This window comes from Macrotis lagotis, chromosome 1 (genome assembly GCF_037893015.1).
Source record: "Macrotis lagotis isolate mMagLag1 chromosome 1, bilby.v1.9.chrom.fasta, whole genome shotgun sequence".
NCBI lineage: Eukaryota > Metazoa > Chordata > Mammalia > Peramelemorphia > Peramelidae > Macrotis > Macrotis lagotis.
In genome coordinates, this window is record NC_133658.1 from 797,271,098 (window position 1) to 797,290,777 (window position 19,680).

Sequence of the window (19,680 nt, forward strand, 5' to 3'; positions counted from 1 at the left end):
ATTCGGAGTAGATATTTCGACCTTTTTCTCTCATCCCCCCAGGTCGCCTGGAAGCTGATCAGATATTGGAAGGGGCTGGTGGGAGCGTGACTAGCCTTGAGTTTGAACCATCGGTAAGTTTGGAGGGGAGGATGGGAGAAGGGCCCTGGTGTTCCTGGCTGTGGGGGTTAGGTTTGTTGGGATTGCCTCTCCTCGAAGTAGTGCCTGGCTCTGCTGATTAGGTGTCCAGTACCTGTGTACTGAATTTGAAGTGTCCTTGAGCACATGACTTCTGCCTACAATGGGACAAGGGGACCCAGGCTCCTGAAGATCCAGGAGCTAGCCATTTTTCAGTTCAAAAAGCATCTTATTAAGCATCTGTTGGGACAGAGCCCTGTCTGTGTCCATGCTAAGAGCAAGTTTAGGAATGATGCAGGATAGGAGAGTACCTAAGTAATGATGATGACAAGAACTATGTGATGGAGACAAGAGACTTGGCAAGTCTCTGGAAGGAGATGGTTGAGTCCTTTGCTGGGGATCCAGGAAAGACTTCTTGGATGAAGTGGCCCTTTCATAGGTTCTCTGAAGAATGAGAAGGCATCTAAAAGGAGATAGCCCTGAACAGGCCTCAGCCAATATCCCAGGGACCCAGGAAGGCAGAATAAGAGGAGTGATGATGTTAGTAACAGTGCACGAATCAATGATGCTTTGAGGTAGACTTTCCTGACATCCTTTCACTGGAGTCTTGTATCCACCCCCTGAGGGAGGGGCTGCTACTATCCCCATTTTACAGATGAGGAGACAGATTGAGACATTAATAATAGTAGTGATCATAAGAACAACTAACATAGTGTTTCAGGTTGGTAAAGTGCTTTATTTACCAATTTTACCTCATTTGATCTGATCTTCATAATGGCCTTGTGAAGAAGGCACTCTTCTACCTCATTTGTAAAATGGGGAAACTGAGGTAGAGAGGTCAAAGCCTCTTGCTCAGTATCACACAGCTAGGAAGTGTCTGGGGCAGGATTGAAATATAGGTTTTCCCAATTCAGAGTCCTGTGGGCTGCTTCTGAAGAGTGAATATGCAAAAGGATCTGTGATCCCATTGATTCAGGAGCTCCTCCCATACTGTAGGTCTACATGCATCCATGCCTACCCCTCCTCTGTTCCACACAAGGGATCCCCTTGACATACCAGATGTCTTCCTGGCTTTGTCACCATTGCCAGGAGGGATGCTTTGACTGTCCATCTGTCTTCCTTTGCTCTTATCAAGTGAATAGTCCATCTTTTCCAATTGTACTATTCTTTGATGACATCTTTTGAGCTTGTTCCTACTCAAATTTCCTTATTGGTTCTATGTTCCAGCCTGTTCTCACCCTTTCCCTAATGTACCTTTAACCATTGCTTTCTTTAATAATCACTGTTAATTCTTCAGAGACAGTGTTGTTATCTTTTAAATCCAGTATGGTAACACTGATAGAATTATTTTTGTTAAGGGTTTTTTTAAAAGATGAACTTTTACTTTTTTAGAAACTTTGAGTCAGTAAAAGTGCTTTGTGAATTTCCAAAAGCAAGCTAGCCCACTCTCTTCCTTTTCAACTCTCCTCCTTCCCCAACTCATTGTTCATCTTTATTTTCCTAGATGTATATACTTTTGGACAATCTCTATAAAAACGTTCTTTTAGATGCATGTTAAAATCTTCGTCTATTTAGTCTTTCCTGACTAAATTTCTTTGAGTGATTACAGATCTCTTCAAGAATCTCTGAAACATTTTGGTATTTGATGTATTTAATGTCATCCACAGATAGGAATATATAGAAGACCTTGTTATCCACAGAGAATCCCTCTTCAACACAGACTCTGTGATTTTTATCATCTTTCAGTTAGTTATGAGATGCTAAAGATGTGGTCCATTGTTGAATTTTGTTTTCAAAAACCTGCTTATTTCCTATGCATATTCAACAAGGGTGCCCCCACTCATAAATATGGATATAAATGGGAGAAGAGGCAGTATCTAGGTCAGGAGTTATTGATGTTCTTTCAGGCACCTGCATTCTGCTTTTTTCTCCCTACTTCCTTTCTAAGTCCTTCAGGAATTCTCATTAGTATTCAGGTGTGGTTTCACTCTCCTTGTTGAAACCAAAAGTTTGCCCAAATGATTTTTGCAAAATATTTCTGTTTTCCTTCTGGGTTCAATCCACTTTCCCGGGTCATCCTTAAGGGTCCTTGGGATGACTTTGCTTCACTGGACCTCTTTCCAAGCTCTCTTTAAATCGGTTTTAATCTTTACCTCTCCTCTGACTTAATTATCTATTATCCATCATCCTCCTTCATAAGATTTTATAGATGTTGACATCCTATCCCAGTGTTGCCTTTGGCAACAATAGCTCTCCGTTTGCCAATTAAGTCAGATATCTACTGACTAATAGGCTTTCTGGGCACTTGAAACAATTCATTTGCATTGTTTGACTTCTGATAAAATGATATAATTAGTGTTACTATCACTTATGTTGTTCATATCCCATTTTTATTTTTCCCATAGCTTAATCAAGTAATTTAGGGTTGTTTGCAATGTCCTTTACTCATTAGTAATCTTTTTTCCTGTTTGTTATAAATTCTGATCTTAGCTCCCATTGAATAGTCCTGTTGTCACTAAGCAGACAGTTCACAGAACGGAGGAGTGTGAAAGGAGGCTGGGAAATTAGGGGGAAGTCAGGCCATCGAAGGCCCCAATGCCAGGTGTTTTTGCTTTGTTCAGTAGGCAATGGGGAGCTCTTAAAGGCTTTTGAGCAGAGGAGTGACACTGGCAGCATGTTGGAAGAGGAAGAGACCACAGTGAGAGCAGTGAGGAGGCTATTAATGGTAGTGCTCAGGTTCCTCACCCCAGCCATCTTCATCCTTTCCCCCAGGGCTGCTATCTGCTAGCAGCGACGTACAACAAAGCTGCCCAGCTCTGGAAGGTGGGCGAGAGCCAGTCCAAGGTGAGCCGGTTACTGGGTCAGGGGCTGTGGTGGTGCAGAGGAGCATTTACTGGGGGCTTCCTAGTTACACCCTGGATCCATGTGGTCATTGGTGCAGGAAACACTATCTGGGCACACAGACAAAGTGACTGCGGCCAAATTCAAGCTGACCCGGCAGCAGGCAGTGACTGGGAGCCGGGACCGGACTGTGAAAGAATGGGACCTCAACAAAGCATCCTGTAAGCCCCCATGTCTTCTCTGTATCCCTAAATTACTTCTCCTCCTTCATGGTCTAATTCCCCTCCTGCTCCTTCAGGTCTCCCCAAACTCCAGGGTGGCTCTTTTTCAATATTCAAGTGACTGAGACCCCAGATAACCCCAATTCTTCCTGTCCTTTCACACTCATGGTCTCGGTCTCTCTCTCTCTCTCTCTCTCTCTCTCTTTCTCTCTTTTTAAATTTTTGCAAGGCAATGGGGTTAAGTGGCTTGCCTAAGGCCACACAGGTAAATAATTAGTAAGTGTCTGAGATAGGATTTGAACCCAGGTACTCCTGACTCCAGGGCCGGTGCACTATCCACTATGCAACCTAGCCACCCCTTATGGTCTCTCTTTTAACTATCCCCTAGTTATCACTTCTGATCTTTCCAGATTCTGCCCCCTACCATCCATCCCCTGACACCTCCACTTGCCCACTCAGGCCTTCTGTATTGTAGAAGTGCAGGGAAGCCACTGGGTTCAGGCTGACAGTCCCCAGCAGCCCTAGAGCACTGCCCGTCACTCCACTCCCCTGCTCTCCTTGGCCAGGGCTTAGGGTCTGATCATCTCTCAGAGAGTCAGCTATTAAGACAACCCAGGGATTTTATTTTAGGGTCAGTTTGCTCAGAGAACCCCAGAGGGTTTGAATCCAAGTCTGTGCCACCTTGGACAGATCACTCTGGGCTTGTTTCACTATCCTCATCCATCAAAAGAGGGGACTGGATTAGATCTCTAATGTCCCTTCTGACCCAGTCCTTTTTTCTAATTAGGGACTTAACAGCCCTCTGAGACCTTCATCACCCTTGCCCTCCCCCTACACTCCCCTCTCTCACACCCATGTGGCATATTGGACAGCAGTAGACTGAGGGGCCAGTGCCTCTTGCCCGCTGGGGCCTTCTGGAGGTTCTGGACCCTCTGGCATTCACCCTGTGACCCCTCAACCCACAGGCTCAAGAACTATTGATGGCCTCTCCTATTGCAATGATGTGGTATGTGGAGACCACCTACTCATCAGCGGGCACAACGACCAGAAGATTCGTTTCTGGGATAGCAGGTAATAGAACCCTGGCAGTGAGCCCAAAAGAAATTGGGCAGTGGGCTGGGAAGGTTGCACTCCTTATTTGTTGTCAGCCAGGCAGGCAGCATCTGTGAAATGTCTCCTATTATATATAAGAGGTAGGGGAAGGGAGGGGTCCCTGCCCTGGTGGAAGGGATGGTACAGTCTTCACCCCTTGGATAGGAATCATTTAGGTGCATTAGATGAGATCACTCAGTTGACCTTTTACAGAATATATGTCAAAAGCAGAACTTTTTATTAAAACAAATAATTAGAACTTTTTTTTGTTAAAAACTGTTTCAAGGCAAAAACAATTCTAGAATAAGCTTTAAAGAAAACAAATCAGTAATTTCCCATTTCTGTTCAATTATTATAAGCCTTCATATTTTTCTTTTTATCCCCTTATGACTGTAAAGAGAGAAACATGTAATTCCTTCTATTACTTTGATGTTGAAAACCCTTCAGGCTTCACCTGGTTCTCAGACTGCTCACCTCACCAGTTTCTGGTGTTAAAAATCCTTGGAACTTCCTCCCTGGGGATGAGTGTTCAGTTAATGTGAGTCAGAAAGACACAGGGAAGACAAAGGGATAGGATTCCGGCACCTAACCTTAGAGTTGCAAACCTGCAGGAACCATTCCTATGACTGCCTGCCTTCATGGCCTGGGATTGTTTCCATTTCCTAGACATTCTTGAGTGGTCCCCCTCTGAAACTTAATTTTTTTTTCCAATTGATATTTTATTTTTAAATTACATGCACTTAATGTTTTTCGACATTCTTGCACTTGCATAAAATTTTTTTCTACCCTCCTTCCCACCCCCCTTCCCTGAAGCCTAATTTTTGGGCTTCCTAGAGATAGCTAGGTCCCATGGGACCAGAGTCAAGAAGACCTGAGTTCAAATCCAGACTCAGACACTTATAAGCTGTTTCACCCTAGGCAAGTCATTTAATCTCTCTTTGCCTCAGTTTTTTCCTCTATAAAATAAGAATAGTATTTCTCAAGGTTGTTGTCAGGATCAAATGAGATGCTATTATTTCTCAAATGTCTAGCATAGGGCCTTATACGGTACGTGCTTCAGAAATGCTTGTTTCTTTCATTCTTTCTATGGAGCAGAAGCAAAGAGAGAAAGATCAGGTCACCTAGGTCACTCAGCTCCTTAACCCCTTTCATTAACATTAGTTTTATCTGTTGAATGCAATATTTCAAGTTTGTACTGAATAGCTCTTTAGCCAACCAACAGTCATCAACATACAACCTTGGTTTAAGTGAGAAACTAAGACAAATTAGGGTTTTTTTTTAAATAAATTAAGTTGTTGGTTTTTTCTTTAATTAACAAGCATTTAGTTTCTCCTTATTTCACCCCAGGATAAGGGAAAAAAACAAAACTCTTGAATCAAATATGTGTAATCAAGAAAAACAAATTCCCACATTGATCATGTCTTAAAAAAAATGTGTTTTTTATTTTTATTTTTAGGTTTTTGCTAGGCAATGGGGTTAAGTGGCTTGCCCAAGGCCACACAGCTAGGTAATTATTAAGTGTCTGAGGCCAGATTTGAACCCAGGTACTCCTGACTCCAGGGCCAGTGCTTTATCCACTACGCCACCTAGCTGCCCCTAAAAAAAATATATGTGTGCATATATATATATATATATATATATATATATATATATATATATATATATATATGAGATATCTATATCTATATCTATATCTATATCTATCTATATCATATATCTTATATATAAGATATATATATATATCTTATATATATCTTATTCTGCCCCAGGGAGTCTATCCCCTTTCTGTTAGGAGATGGTACCAGAATTCATTATCAGTCCCTTGGAACCATGATAGCTCATTGAATTGATCAGGGTTCTTTTGTTTTTACAATGTTGTGGACTAAATTGTTCTCCTGGTTCTTCTTGCTTCTCTTTTTATCACCTGATACAAGTCTTTGCAGATGTTCCTGAAACTCTTCTTTTCAATGTTTCTTAGGGCTCAATAATAGCTTATTATATGCATATAACCATAACTGGCTCAACCATTACCTAATTGAGGGACACTCCTTTAGTTTTAGCTTATAGTTAGAAAATCAGTTCTTAAGAAAAGGCATTTCCAACAGAGTATGATGACTTTATTTTAGGAAGGACATGGATAAGTTGGAGTGTATTCACAAAAAAGTGACTCAGACAGTGAGCAAACTGGAGACCGTTCTATATTAACATCGGTTGAAGGCACTGGGAAATGTTTAGCAGGAGGGACAGAGACAGAGAGATGGAGAGAGGGAGGGAGAGAGAGAGACAAAGAGAAAGAGACAGAGACACACACACACACACACACACACACAGAATGTGTCTGTATCTGTTTTTTTTTTTTTTTTGATCTGCTTCTGTGTCCTTCCAGGGTTCCACGGTGCATACAGGTGATTCCTGTGGAGGGAAAGGTCACCTCTCTCAGCATCAGCAGTGACCAGATGCATCTCCTCAGCTGTTCCCGGGATGATGCCCTTAAGGTCATTGACCTTCGGGCCAACAACATCCGCCAGGTTTTCAGGTGAGGGAGGGCAGGAGAGTGTTGGCCCTTTCTACCCCTCCCTTGTCTCCATCCATCTTCCCCTATGGCAGGACCACGATTCTTCTGTTGATTCCTGCTGGATTGGGGATGGAGCAGGAGTAGACTCAGTAGACTCCATCCTTTTCCACATTCTTCCCTCTCTCTTGTATCCTTAGGGCTGATGGCTTCAAATGTGGTTCAGATTGGACTAAAGCTGTGTTCAGGTGAGTATAGAGGGAGTCTGTCCTAGAATTCCCTCCACTACCCATGTTTTCTCCACCTTGAATTCTCCCCTGTCCTTTTCTAAAATTCTTCGAGCCCTTGTGTCCCCTCAGTTTGTCAGCAAGCCCACCACTCCCTTGGCGAGTATCCCTCCTCCTGTCACCTCACACCCCACCCCCACCCCCATCTTCAGCCTGATGGCTGGAGGAGGATGAGGGCTGGGGGAAGGGGAGGAAAGATGCAGGGAAGTGACCAGAGCAAGGCCAGCCATGGCACAGACAGATCTCTGATCTGCAGGCAGGACTGTGTGGTTGTGGGTGTTCTCCTGCCCTCCTGCAGACCTCCTACATTTTCTTTTTCCAGCCCAGATAAAAGCTATGCCCTTGCTGGCTCTGCCGATGGCGGTCTCTACATTTGGAATTTGGAGAGTGGCAAGTTAGAGACCAGCCTCTATGGGCCCCACAGGTGAGCCTCTGGGTCCAGCTTTCTCAGGGAGGGGACTGGGGGAGGGGATACATGCTGTGCAGAGCAGGTTCTGCTCTTGGTTCTCTGAGTGAATCACTTAGTGTGTGACACAGACACTCTGGGGGGTTCCAGATGCCAGCGAAAGAGTCTGAGGGAACTTCCCCATACCTTATGAAGTATCCTTCACCCCCTTGGAGATCATCATATTCCCAAATTGGTCAAAGAGAATTTAGAAATGTTTTTTCTTTTGGTTTTTGCAAGGCATTGGAGTTAAGTGACTTGCCCAAGGTCACACAGCTAATTGAGTATTAAGTGTCTGAGGAACGTATTTGAACTCAGGGCCAGTGCTCTATCCACTATTCCACCTAGCTGCCCCATAAGGATGTTTTAATCTAGAGAGATGTCATGGAAACTTTCTAGATGTTTCCAAGTATGAGAAGGGTGCTCATGCAGGGAGGGCTCCAGAGGCAGAGCCAAAACCAAGGTAGATTTTTAAACTGATAGAAAACTTCCTAGGACTTTACAGCCTAGGGGGATGGATTGCCTTAGGTAGGCTTCTCCTCACCAAAGGTCTTCTGGCAGAGGCTGATCACTTGTTTAGGGGTATTGGGCTGGATGACCTGAGGTCATCTTTGTCACTTGTGTGTCATTCAGGGCAATCCCACTTGGGTTTTATGGGGTAGTGAGGTGACACTGGGGATAGGGAGACCTCAAGTCAGGAAATTCCAAGTTCAGATTCAACCCCAGGCTCTTATTAGCTGAGCAAGTCATTTCATCTCTGCCTCAGTTTCCTTACTTGTAAGTGGGAGATAATAATGGCATTTCCCTCCCAAGGTGGTTAAAGATCAAATAAGAGATTTTTTTTTAGGTTGTTTTTTTTTTTGCAAGGCAAATGGGGTTAAGTGGCTTGCCCAAGGCCACACAGCTAGGTCATTATTAAGTGTCTGACACCGGATTTGAACCCAGGTACTCCTGACTCCAGGGACTGTGCTTTATCCACTACGCCTCCTAGCCGCCTCTGAGAAGATTTTTAAAGTGCTCCAGAAGTGTTCACTGTGATGATAATGATGATGGAGACAAACTACAGCTCTGCTTTCATGGGGTTGTTAATTAGGATAATGGATGATCAGCCCTATTTAATGCATAGGGAAGCTGAGGCCTAGATTGTGAATCCCAGCCTGGGTCACCTAGCTCACCAGAGGCAGAGTGGGGGCTGTCCTCTGTCCCCTACTCAGCCTCCCCTCCAAGCCCTCCCCCAAGTATTTTTTTTAAAGTTTTCTTTGCAAGGCAATGGGGTTAAGTGGCTTGCTCAAGGCTACACAGCTAGGTAATTATTAAATGTCTGAGGACGGATTTGAACTCAGGTCCTCCTGATTCCAGGGCCAGTGCTCTATCCACTGCACCACCTAGCCGCCTCCCTCCCCTAAGTATTAATGTCTCTTCCTTCCTCTATCCACAGTGTCTCCATCAATGCAGTGGCTTGGGGCTACGCTGGATCACATGTCGTGAGCGTGGATCAGGGGAAGAAGGCCGTGCTCTGGAGTTAGCCAGCCCTTGACAGTCCCTGGAGCTCGGACCCTTCTCCCTCTGCTGCTGTGCGCCCCCCCCCTCCCAGTACTGAATCAGACTCTGGCTGGTTCCAGAGTCTGAGATACCAGGGAGGTGCACCAAGGACAGAGCTGGAGGGAGCTTTGTGGGATCTGGAGGAAAGGGACTATGTCCTGTTTGAAGTCATCTGTCTTGGTGAACATTCTAAGGGAAAGGGGTGGGTTTTTTCTGCATTAAAACTTTTGATTGATAGACTGACTTTTGGCTTGAGGCACAGGGTCAAGAGGATTGATGATTAGAGCCCTAGCCTCACACTGAGGCCTTAACTTGGCTGCAACAGGTTGAGGGGCCTGAAGAATGAAGGCAGGGCTTTCTGTATCCTGGTTCCTGCATGCTGAACCCCCTGCTTTTCTGCTCCCCACTGGCCAGCTGAGACACCACTTGGAGCCAGGCCCCCCAGGATGGGTGGTTGTGGCTATCCTGTGACTGGCAGGTCAGAGGCTGCTTGCAAGGATGTCCTTAGGGAATCTGGTGAGGAGTTTCATTGGCTGGATTGCTCAGGGCTGAGGTTTAGTCCACTGGGAGAGGATGAGGAAGAAGGCTCCCATGTCTGTCTCCTTTACTGAAGGGAGCCAAAGCAATGGGTCTAGGCCATTGATAGATAGACCATGGATGGAAGAATGGAGGCGTTGGATGAGGTGGGGTCAGGAAGATATAGAGAAAAGCTGCTTCTCCAGCCTTTGATGGATACCAACTCTTCTGAGACACTGGCATAGAGTGGAAGCAGCCAAGGTCTTGGCCAGAGGGTCCTTGGAGCTCCACAAGCTGACTGGGCAGCTTAACTCCTCAGCTCTTAGTTTTCTTATCTGTGAAAGGAAAGGCCAGAGGAGGCAATGGCTAAGGATCTCACCAACTCTAAACCTATGCTTCCATTTGAAGAAAGCAGAGTAAGTATGGTCAGCATAGAGGCCGCACCTTCTGAGCAGCACAAGCTCGCCCTCAGTTCAGAGAGGGAGGGTCCAGAGAGATCAGGGAACACCCCCTGAGGGAGGGCTGCAATGGACTTAGCCTTTTAGCTCATTATTCTTGCTAATGAGTTGTCACCCCCGGGTGCTATTTGAGTACTTGGGGACGTGCCCCAGCACACATCTTGCTCAGGGTTAGCCTCCCCTCTCTGGGTGTGATGAGGAAGGGGACACTTGTCCCCTCTGCGTAGGGCCCAGGGCCAGAGTTGGGTAAGACAGTGCCTCACACACATCCGAGGTGTCACAATACACAACATTACCGGATAAGTGTGGTGCAAAGTCTGGGGAGAATCCTGTTAACACAGGGGGGAGGAGCCAGGGAAGGGAACCCAGAGGAGGAATTCCAAGTCTGTAGGGAGGGAAGATGGTCCAGGGTGGGGAGCAAAGCCCTAGGGACACAGCTATGTCCAAGGCAGAATGCATAAGCGGGACAGAGCCAAGGATACTCTAAAGCAAGTCTCCCAGCTGAGAGAGCTTGACTGAATAGCAAATGAGAAACCTGGATTTGAGTTCTACCTTTGTCCCCTCCTTTGTGGGTGATGGCTAACCAAGCCATTTTGTTTCTCCAGGCCTTGGTTTCCTCTTATTAACTAAGGGTTCCTTTTGGTTTAAAAAACAAAACAAAACCGGGGTGGCTAGGTGGCACAGTAGATAGAGCACCGGCCCTGGAGTCAGGAGTACCTGGGTTCAAATCTGGCCTCAGACACTTAATAATTACCTAGCTGTGTGGCCTTGGGCAAGCCACTTAACCCCATTGCCTTGCAAAAAACCTAAGCAAAACAACAAAACAAAACCTCTGCTCCTCTGAAGGTCTCTGATGTATTTTGGGGCAGGGTTTTGAGGCTTCTGTCTTGGAGACTAGTGGCCACCAGAGGGCCCCCATCACTCACCCAAAGCCCAAGCCTTGGAATAACCACCACTGACATTAGAGCATGCCAAAGTTTGCAAAGGACTCTTCACAGATATTGAAACCTCACAATTAGAGCAGAGGTCTAACCTGGGATCCTAACACTAAAAACTGGATAATTTTCTTTTTTTAGTTTTTGTAAGGCAGATGGGGTTAAGTGGCTTGCCCAAAGCCACACAGCTAGGTAATTAAATGTCTGAGGTCAGATTTGAACCCAGGTACTCCTGACTCCTGGGCCGGTGCTCTATCTACTGCTCCACCTAGCCGCCCCCCAAACTGGATAATTTTCAATGGAATTTGTTTCCTTTGTAATTCTAAATAAATTATTCTGAGAAGTGGATGGTCCATAAGCTTCCCCAGATGACAGCACATGAAGGTCCAATCAAGGCCATATACCTGGCAGTGCGAGGGAGGACCGGAGGCATCCCCTCTCATACGATGAGGGCGACAGTGCCAGATCAGACCCCAAACCCAAGAGTCTTGGGAATGAAGCACATCCAGCCCAGCACCCTCAGCTGTAGATGGGCAGTGGAATGACCTTTCCCTGCCTTCCATGGGGCCCCTGTGATTAAAGACCCAGAAGAGATTTTGTCAGTGGAAGAGCCACTGCTGAACCTTAATGGCCAGGGGACCTAGATGCTCCTCAGGGTGGTGGATGGAGTGCTGGGCTCTATCAGGAAGACCTGGGTTCAGATCCAATCCCAGATACTTACTAGCTGTGTGACCTTGGACCAGTTACTTACCTCTGGTTTTTGCTTCAGTTTCCTCAACTGTTAAATAGCATCAAGCTCACAGGGTTGAGAGGATCAATGAAGCAAAGGCTATGTAAGCATATTCAGTCTCTTCCCCTCCACCCACCACCTTCAGATTTGAGCATTCCTGTGCAGGGGTCTTAGCATAAATAATAAACATGTAGTAAATGGTTCTCCCCCCCCCCCACTTCAGGTTAAGAATCTCTGCACTACAGGAATCACTTTCCCTATTTAACAGATGAAAAAACAGGCTCAGAGGACTGGTTCTACCTGTAACCAGGATGTTCTTGCCAGACTCCCTTACCTGCCCTCCAGGGGAGTTCAGAGAGGGCTGTTAGCTGGGAGAGAGCCTGGTTTGTGTTCATGAAGCATGGGATGCTGCTCTCCTTCCTCAATTTACCCTCAAGATTCAAACATTCTCTCTCCCTAGTCATTGCAAATGGTACTCTAGCCAAATTGAATAATTGGTTATTTTCTGAATTTGTCCTGCACTCTTTTGGCCTCATTGTGCAGGTAATCTCTTCTGTTAGGAATAGGTCCCCTCCCTTCCACCTGGGGCTAAAGGAATCTCTTTCAACTTTCTCATGGCATTTTGTTTGGCTCTCCCCTTTGCCCTGATTGACCTCCCAGACTGCAGGTTTCTTGAGGGCAAGAGCTATGTTGGGTTTATAATGATTGCACTAAGTGCAGATATTTGGACAATGCTTTAAGAGAACTCTTTACAGTGTATTTGCTATACAATATCTCTGCTCTTTTGATTCCTTTGCTATGAGCCCCTGATCATTGGAGATGCTCCCCCAGAACTAGAGATGGGAGATGCTGCTTCTAATGTTTTTTCCTGCCCTGACAGTCTGGGATTCTTATGGGTCTGAAGAGCGGAGCCTGTATGAGGGAATGTAAAAGGGATGGTCAGACTTGACCCTTGGGGATCACAGCTTCCATATGGACCCCGGAGGTTGGAAGAGAACACCAAAGCTGACCTAGGTTCACTTGCCCTCCTCTTCCTGTCTTACCTGGCTGCTGGGCTCAGATAGTTCCTAGCCAGATAAGTATTCACAGATCCTTCATTTTGCCCTGTGAGAACTGATTTCTAGAAGTGTGCAATGGGAGGTTATGGGAGTCATGGGGTGTAGTGTGGTGGCCATCCCAGGTTTTCCTCATTATAGCTGTTGGGGGATATGGAGACACAATCAATGGGACTGCTGTGCTGAGGCTAAGAAACTCAAAGTCTTAATTCCACATTTTTTTTTATTATTCAACATTTTATACATAATAAATACAAACATTTTACAGCCAGTACAGAGGAAGCCCTTGCACAGGTATTCTCAGTGCACTGACCCTGTACACTGGGAGACATGGATCATGTGCCCTGTACGAACAAGTCATAGTTCAAAAGGAGGCATTTTTACAACTTTTTGTTTTAAATAAAATTAGCAGCTCTTACAGAAAATATTTAAAATATAACTAAAGAGATTTCCAATAACACTCTCAATTTGGAGAATCTTGATTTGTGGGCACAGACAGACAGACTGGCTGGAGAGAAAGGGGGAAGAAACAGCAGAGTGATACTTACTTGACTTCTGCATTGTGATGCTTTGAACATTTCTGCAAACTTTTAAATCTTAAAAAACACTTTTTTTTAAACTTAAGAATAAGTTTGATAAACACATAAAAAGACCTCAAACAGATCAACAGGTTAAGAGGTGTGAAAGAAGAAATAATACAGAAGAGATTCATCCACAGTCCTTGTTACTGATGAACTGAAGCAATCCAGGAAATGCCTTGGAGGAGATGGAGCTTTTGATCAAGGGGCCTGGGAAGCACGCTCTGCTGCAGAGATCTTTTTCTGAGGTCAGAAAGTTTGAAGTAATGTGTGCAAAGTTCAGATAATGTCATCTAAATGTAATATTGATTTCTTTAAAAATAAATCAGTAAAAGCAAAGCAGCTTCCCAAAACAGCCCTTTTAAGCTAAGTCATCAATTCTCTCTCTCTCTTGTGGATAGAAAGGTATCTTCTCAGTGGAAAAACCTCCTACCCAGTCGTGCAGACAGAAATTGTTTTCCTTAACTACTTGGGAGCTGCTTCTCCCCAGAAACTTGGGATCTCGTCAGTATTGCTAGTGAAGTCACAATTCCTCCCTGTAATGGGGAGCTGGGGTGGGATTCTTCACTGCATTGTCCATTTGGATTTGTGCCAAGCCCTGAAAGGAGGCAAATGGCAACGTCTCCTTTCTCATCCTGGGCTTTAAGGCCCTGGTCAAACTTTTCTGGACATTGTGAGACCTGAAGAGGCAGATGGCTCCTGCTGCCATCTCAAGGCCACGGTGGGGCCACTTTTCCCTGGACTCACTGCTGTGAACCAGTTGCTGGGCTTCCATCAGCTGAGCTGATGAGCCAATTAGAAAATAACACTTAGCCTCCCCTGAACCTCTCCCAGGCTACCCAGTGACAAGGTTGACTGGCGCTGGGATGTAGCTTCTGGAGGTCCTTAGCGATGACTGGGGGGGGGCTTAGATACACATGAGGCATATATTCAGCAGGGGAAGTCAGCCAGGTGGGGCTTTCCTATGGAGATGAGGCCTCTCCTCTGAAACGTCCTGCCCATTCCCCATGTGGGGGGGGGGGCGGGGTGGAGGGCAGGTTACTAGACAAGTGGCAGAAGAGGAACACCAAGGGCAGTGAGGCCCAGACTATGAAGGTGGTAGGGGCTGTGAGGGGAAGCTGGCTTTCCCACCCCGAGCCCTGTGCTTCTGCCCCTCTTCTGGGGCTGGAGAACCTGATTCATCTTCACCACTCATCACCCGGGTGATGGTGCTGGGGGGGGCTGGGGCAAGTTCGTAACACATTCCTATGGCCACAGTAATATACTGTACTAACACATATGACGGGAGGGGGCTGGGCAGGCCATGCCCCAAGCTGCAGGTGTGCCTGCCGGGCCAGGGCCACTGGCCGCTCTGGGCTTGTGCTCTGGAAGAAGATGACTCAGAAAACAAGCAAAGGCACAGAATCTTCATGATTGAGGGAAGGAAGAGGGCACACTGTGGTTGCCCGGACCTTTCTCCCTTATTCCTGCTCCTTAACAGAGTCATCTTCATGCAAAGGTGCCTTAAGAAGTGAGCGCGGCCAAACTGGGCTGGGTGGCCGTGACTTTGCCGATGTCACACGAGGGTGATCTCCACATCCTCCATCTTCTCTGGGGGCCTGCGGTGGCTCTGTGTGGGAGGGGGTGGTGCGGCCCGGACCTGCGGGGGAGAACCACAGGGAACCCACGTCATGCCAGTCTACTTTCTCAGTTCTGAGTGAACAATGATTGATGTTTGAAAGGGAATAAGGGAGATGATATTCAAATGTTGCTGTGGTGATGGGCTTGCATTCACTCAACCAGTCATTCTCTACTTCCTCCCCCTCAGTCACAGGGTGTGAACCAGAGCCCTAGTCCTAGAGCAGCAGAGCCAGGGACTGAAGTCCAGACCTCACGCTTCACAGAGAAGGAAGCTGAGGCCTGGGCAATGGGGCTTAGCAGAGATCTCAGAGCTTCCTTCTTTCCTGTTTTATGAGAATTTACTGCCTGCAAGATGTTGGGCTAGCCACTCAATCTTTCTAGCCTCAGTTTCTTTGCCTGTAGATGAGGAGGTAGATGAGCTCCAGGAGGCCCTGTATCAGAGGCAGCATGATGTGCCAGGAAACTGGACCAGGAGCAAGGTAGCTCTGAATCCTGCCTTGGACCCTTATCCATGTCTTGGAGACTTGGGGTCTCCCCTTTCTCCTCTGTAAAATGGGTGCATTAACACTGGCATTGGAGCTCTCTCTGAAGAACTGGTGGTGAGACATGGAGGATGCTGCTCCAGGACTCAGAATGGTATTCTCTCACTAAAGAAGCACTGTGCTCTATGGCAAAGCAGGATGTGCCAATTTAGACACACCTCCCTCCAAATATTCTCACCTGGACTACTGGTGCCTGACCCATGTTGGGGCCTCTGTAGCTCGTATCCTGATCAGCCACAGTTTTTTGCAAGGCAATGGGGTTAAGTGACTTGCCTAAGGTCATACAGCTAGTTAAGAATTAAGTGTCTGAAGCTGGATTTGAACTCTGGACCTCCTGACTCCAGGGTCAAAGCTCAATCCACTGCACCTCCCAGCTGCCCCTATGAGATCATTTTTGTCCTCTTCAAGCACAAAGGACAATAATCAAAAATATTAATACCTCTGATGCCTCATAGTGTTGTTGTTAGAATCAGATGAGACAAAGGCTATATAAATTCTGACCTCTATTACTATTGCTAAAAGATCATAGAAGGCTTTTGGGAAGCTTTGACAGCGGAAGTAGTAATGACTAGACTCTGTCTTGGAATAATTCCATGTGACAGCTCTGTGAGATAGGTAGCATCAAGGCTGTTATTCCCATTTTACAAAGGGGACCATCAACCTAGAGGGGTAAGTTGACTCAGAGGATATAAAAACTGTATTTAGAGATCAATCCTTCCGCCCATCATCCTCACCCTATGGTAACACATATTGCAGCTAAAGAAACTGAGAACCAGAACTGAAGAGACTATTACAGTACTCAAAGGAGGGAAAGGGAGAATGGGGCTAGTTTGTGGAGGGCCTCAAATGTTGGGCTTGGAATCTGACTTTTCTTCTGGGGACTGTGAGATGGGGGAGCCACAGTAGATTTTTGCTCAGTGGAAAGAAACAGATCTGGGATGTAGAAAGGTGATTCTGGTCCCAAAGACTGGAAGCAGAGGGTATAGGGAAGTAGCTGCTAGGATCGTGGAGGTGAAGGCCTGGGTTTGCTAGAGGCCTGAGGAAAGTGATGTGAGGATGAGGAGGAGGAAGGAGTTTCAAGACATTACAAAGAAAGAATTGATAAAGTTACATAAAGGAAAGTGTGGTGTCAAGGATGACTGGGAAACTGATGAAATTATATTTAAAAGAGAAGCAGTAAGTAGGGGAAAAATCTTTGCAATTTCTCTGACAAAGTTCTCATTTTTAAGCTGTATGGAAATTTATTCAAATTTGTAAGAATAAAAATCATTCCCCCAAATGATAAGAATAGACAATTTTCAGAGGGTTACCAATATGATAAAATGGTCTAAATCACTAATAATTAGAGAAATTTAAATGGATACGTTAAGGGACTAATGATCAAACTATGAATTAATTTAACTATTTTAGAAAACAATTTGCAACTGTACTAAAAAATAATTAAACTATTCACACATACACATCCTTTGGTCTAGCAATACCACTATAAAAAAAAGGAGAAAAGGACCCATATTCAAAAATATTTGCAGCTACTCTTTTTGACAGTAGCAAAGAATTGGAAAATGAAGGGACGCTCATAGTTGGGAAATGGCTGGATCAAGTTATGGTACAGGATTGTGATGGAATACTATTGTGTTATAAGACATGATGAAGGGCATAGTTTTGGAAAAATCTGAGAAGACTTGAATGAACTGATACAAAGTGAAGTGAGCAGAATCAGGAGAGCAACATGTACAATGACAACAAAACTATAAAGAAGAGTATCTTTCAAAGAGTAAGGAACTCTGATCAATGCCAATATATGACCACAATTCCAGAGGGCTGATGATGAAACATGTTAGCCATGTGATGGATTCACAATGCAGATCCAGGGTTATGTTGGGGGTTATTTTTTTGGATGTGGCCAATGAAGGATTTGCTTTGCTTGATTATGCATATTTGTAATGGGTTTTGCTTTTCTTGAATTCCCATCTGGGGATAGGAGGGAGAGAATTTGAAATAAAATAGTGAATTTTTAAAAACTGAAATACAAATAAATAATTGAAAATAAAATAAAACTGAATTTAAAAAATCAACATAGAAAAGAAATAAAAAAAATGACTGGGGAAATAATGATAAATAAGTAGAATCTGCTTTTGAGAAGCTGCCAAGATATATTGATGGTAAAATACCAGCAAGATACCCAAATCCTGTTGTGGACGTCACCCGCTTCCTTCCAAATCTGACTAGTTTGGCTCTCAGAGGAGAGTCTGGGTCTTGACCCATATATAGATTTGGGGTCCTGTGGAGAAGTGGTAGTTGAGGCTAATGGAATATTTATTGTGATTGTTAAGCAAAATGGTACGAAGAGCAGAGAGCAAGAAACTGAGAATAGCCTCGACTGAAGGGAGAGAGAAAGAATGCCAGGAAAAGCATAAAGGGGCAGGACTGCAGACGATGGAATGGTCAGCTTTGGACAGTGAATTTGAACTGAGCTCTCTTTTGTCTCCAAGTTTAGGGTCTTTCCATCTTATCTCATGGCCTTGGGTTAGGTCATTACAGAGGAAAAGTAAGAGACCAGCCTCTCCCACTCTGTTTCTCCAAAATGAAACATTCTCCCCAGAAAAACACTGGGAGGTAAAAAGAAATAAGAAATAACTAAATAAGAAAAGTGAAACCAGAGACTTAAGAAAAAGATCCCTGAATTGAGAGTCAGAGAAGCTGTTTGTAAATCCTGGCTGACATGCTTTGTGGCCTTGGACAAACTATTTCCCTCTAAAGATTTCAGTTTTCCCAATACCATTTATCTTTTCATCTTTAAGGTCCAGGATCCAATTTAACTGATGTCAGAACCAGGATTAAGCTCATTTTACAGATGAGGAAGCTGAGGATCCAGCAGGCCTAGTGCCATGCCTGGTCAGGTAACAGAGCTACAGCACAAGAATCAGGACTGGAATTCTTTGCTTTCTGGGCTAACACTTTCTAATCTGAGTACCCCTCCCCCTGGGGGCTCAGAAACTTACAGGTCGAAGTTTGCCATAGGAGGCCTCTGGTGTGTGTCTTGGGGGTTGAGAGAACCCTGGAGAATCGGAGCTGAAGCTGTTTTCTGTGGAAGAGAACCAGAGGCATGGGTGTGGGATCCCAGGTGGGGTATTGGGTAAGAGAAGGAGCAGAGACAGTATCCTGTGAGCCTCACCATTCATGGATGGAGACCTGGGGAAGTACCTCGAGTTCCTCTTGTCGGGGCTGGGGGAAGGACTGCTGGGTGGCTGATCATACAGCGGCAGTGGAGGCAGAGAATTGTGCGGCTTGGGAGAGGGAGAGATCTGGAGAAAAAGTGAGAGGTGGTTAAAGGGACTATGAGGATGATAGGAAGACCCATCCATTTAGAGGCTTTGTTAACACACTCTAATACAGCTTTTGTAGATCAAGACATTGGCCAGTGATGTGAAGTTGGAGGATCTGGGTTCAAATCTCAACTTTCAGACTTACAACTGTCAAAAGACAATCACAATGTCAAGAGACCTCTATGGAAACTAAATTTTTACAAGAAAAATGAACTTGCATTGTGGAACCCAAAGAGTTCAGTTCTTATAGATGTTTGCATATTTATACAGAAAAACAAAAAGAGAAAACAGGAGGGGAAAAGTGTAGTAACTGCTCTTGAAGGAAGCGCAAGATGGCAAAAGTCACATTCTTTTCCTTGGGAACTGCTAGACTATGAAGATGGGGAGGAGGGGTCCAATTGTCTGCACAAGCACTCCGCCACCTGGCCCACATTGACTGAAGCCTGTCTTGCCTCCTAAGGACACATTGGGAATCCACTTAGGGTGCAACAATAAATTATGTCAGCTGGAGGGAGAGCAGGGATTGGTCCTTGACACATTCAGGACCTCATACACCCCTGGACTCAGTATTTCTGGAAAATGTGGCAACTCAAAAAAGATAAGTTCAGAGGACTCCTTAACACAGCCTATGATACTGGTCAAGTCATTTTCTTCTCTGAGATTCCATTTCTCCAACTGTAAATTGAGGGTGTTCAATCAGATGATCTTTAAAGCTCCTTCCAACTTTAAATCTTATGATCAACTTAATTGGATACAACAACCTTTTTTTTTTCTTTTTGGACTGAACCTATGATTTCACTGATACAGGAAACTCCCAGTGGGGAGATGCCCTCTCCCAACCTAAGATCAGTGGGGGCTATGCA

General features: G+C 45.1%; 2 protein-coding genes across 5 annotated transcripts in view; one reads left to right on the plus strand and one right to left on the minus strand.

Annotated features, from left to right (window-relative positions):
* The window catches only part of ATG16L2 (autophagy related 16 like 2), a 30,292-nt gene extending 19,574 nt beyond the window's left edge, over positions 1 to 10,718 (plus strand). For 2 of the 3 annotated variants that reach the window (XM_074216804.1, XM_074216805.1), the window contains 8 exons: positions 43 to 113; positions 2,890 to 2,961; positions 3,059 to 3,179; positions 4,145 to 4,250; positions 6,658 to 6,807; positions 6,984 to 7,031; positions 7,393 to 7,494; positions 8,954 to 10,718. In XM_074216804.1, the coding sequence (XP_074072905.1) occupies positions 43 to 113; positions 2,890 to 2,961; positions 3,059 to 3,179; positions 4,145 to 4,250; positions 6,658 to 6,807; positions 6,984 to 7,031; positions 7,393 to 7,494; positions 8,954 to 9,041 (758 nt within the window). In that variant the 3' untranslated portion in view covers positions 9,042 to 10,718. The remainder of the gene's footprint in view (positions 1 to 42; positions 114 to 2,889; positions 2,962 to 3,058; positions 3,180 to 4,144; positions 4,251 to 6,657; positions 6,808 to 6,983; positions 7,032 to 7,392; positions 7,495 to 8,953) is intronic. The other variant, XM_074216803.1, reaches the window with a different exon arrangement.
* Positions 10,719 to 12,956: 2,238 nt separating this feature from the next.
* FCHSD2 (FCH and double SH3 domains 2) overlaps positions 12,957 to 19,680 on the minus strand; it is a 335,963-nt gene continuing 329,239 nt past the window's right edge. For both annotated transcript variants that reach the window (XM_074216801.1, XM_074216802.1), the window contains 3 exons: positions 18,667 to 18,796; positions 18,494 to 18,576; positions 12,957 to 14,968 (listed from right to left, as the gene is read on the minus strand). In XM_074216801.1, coding sequence (XP_074072902.1) covers positions 14,885 to 14,968; positions 18,494 to 18,576; positions 18,667 to 18,796 — 297 coding nt within the window. In that variant the 3' untranslated portion in view covers positions 12,957 to 14,884. The remainder of the gene's footprint in view (positions 14,969 to 18,493; positions 18,577 to 18,666; positions 18,797 to 19,680) is intronic.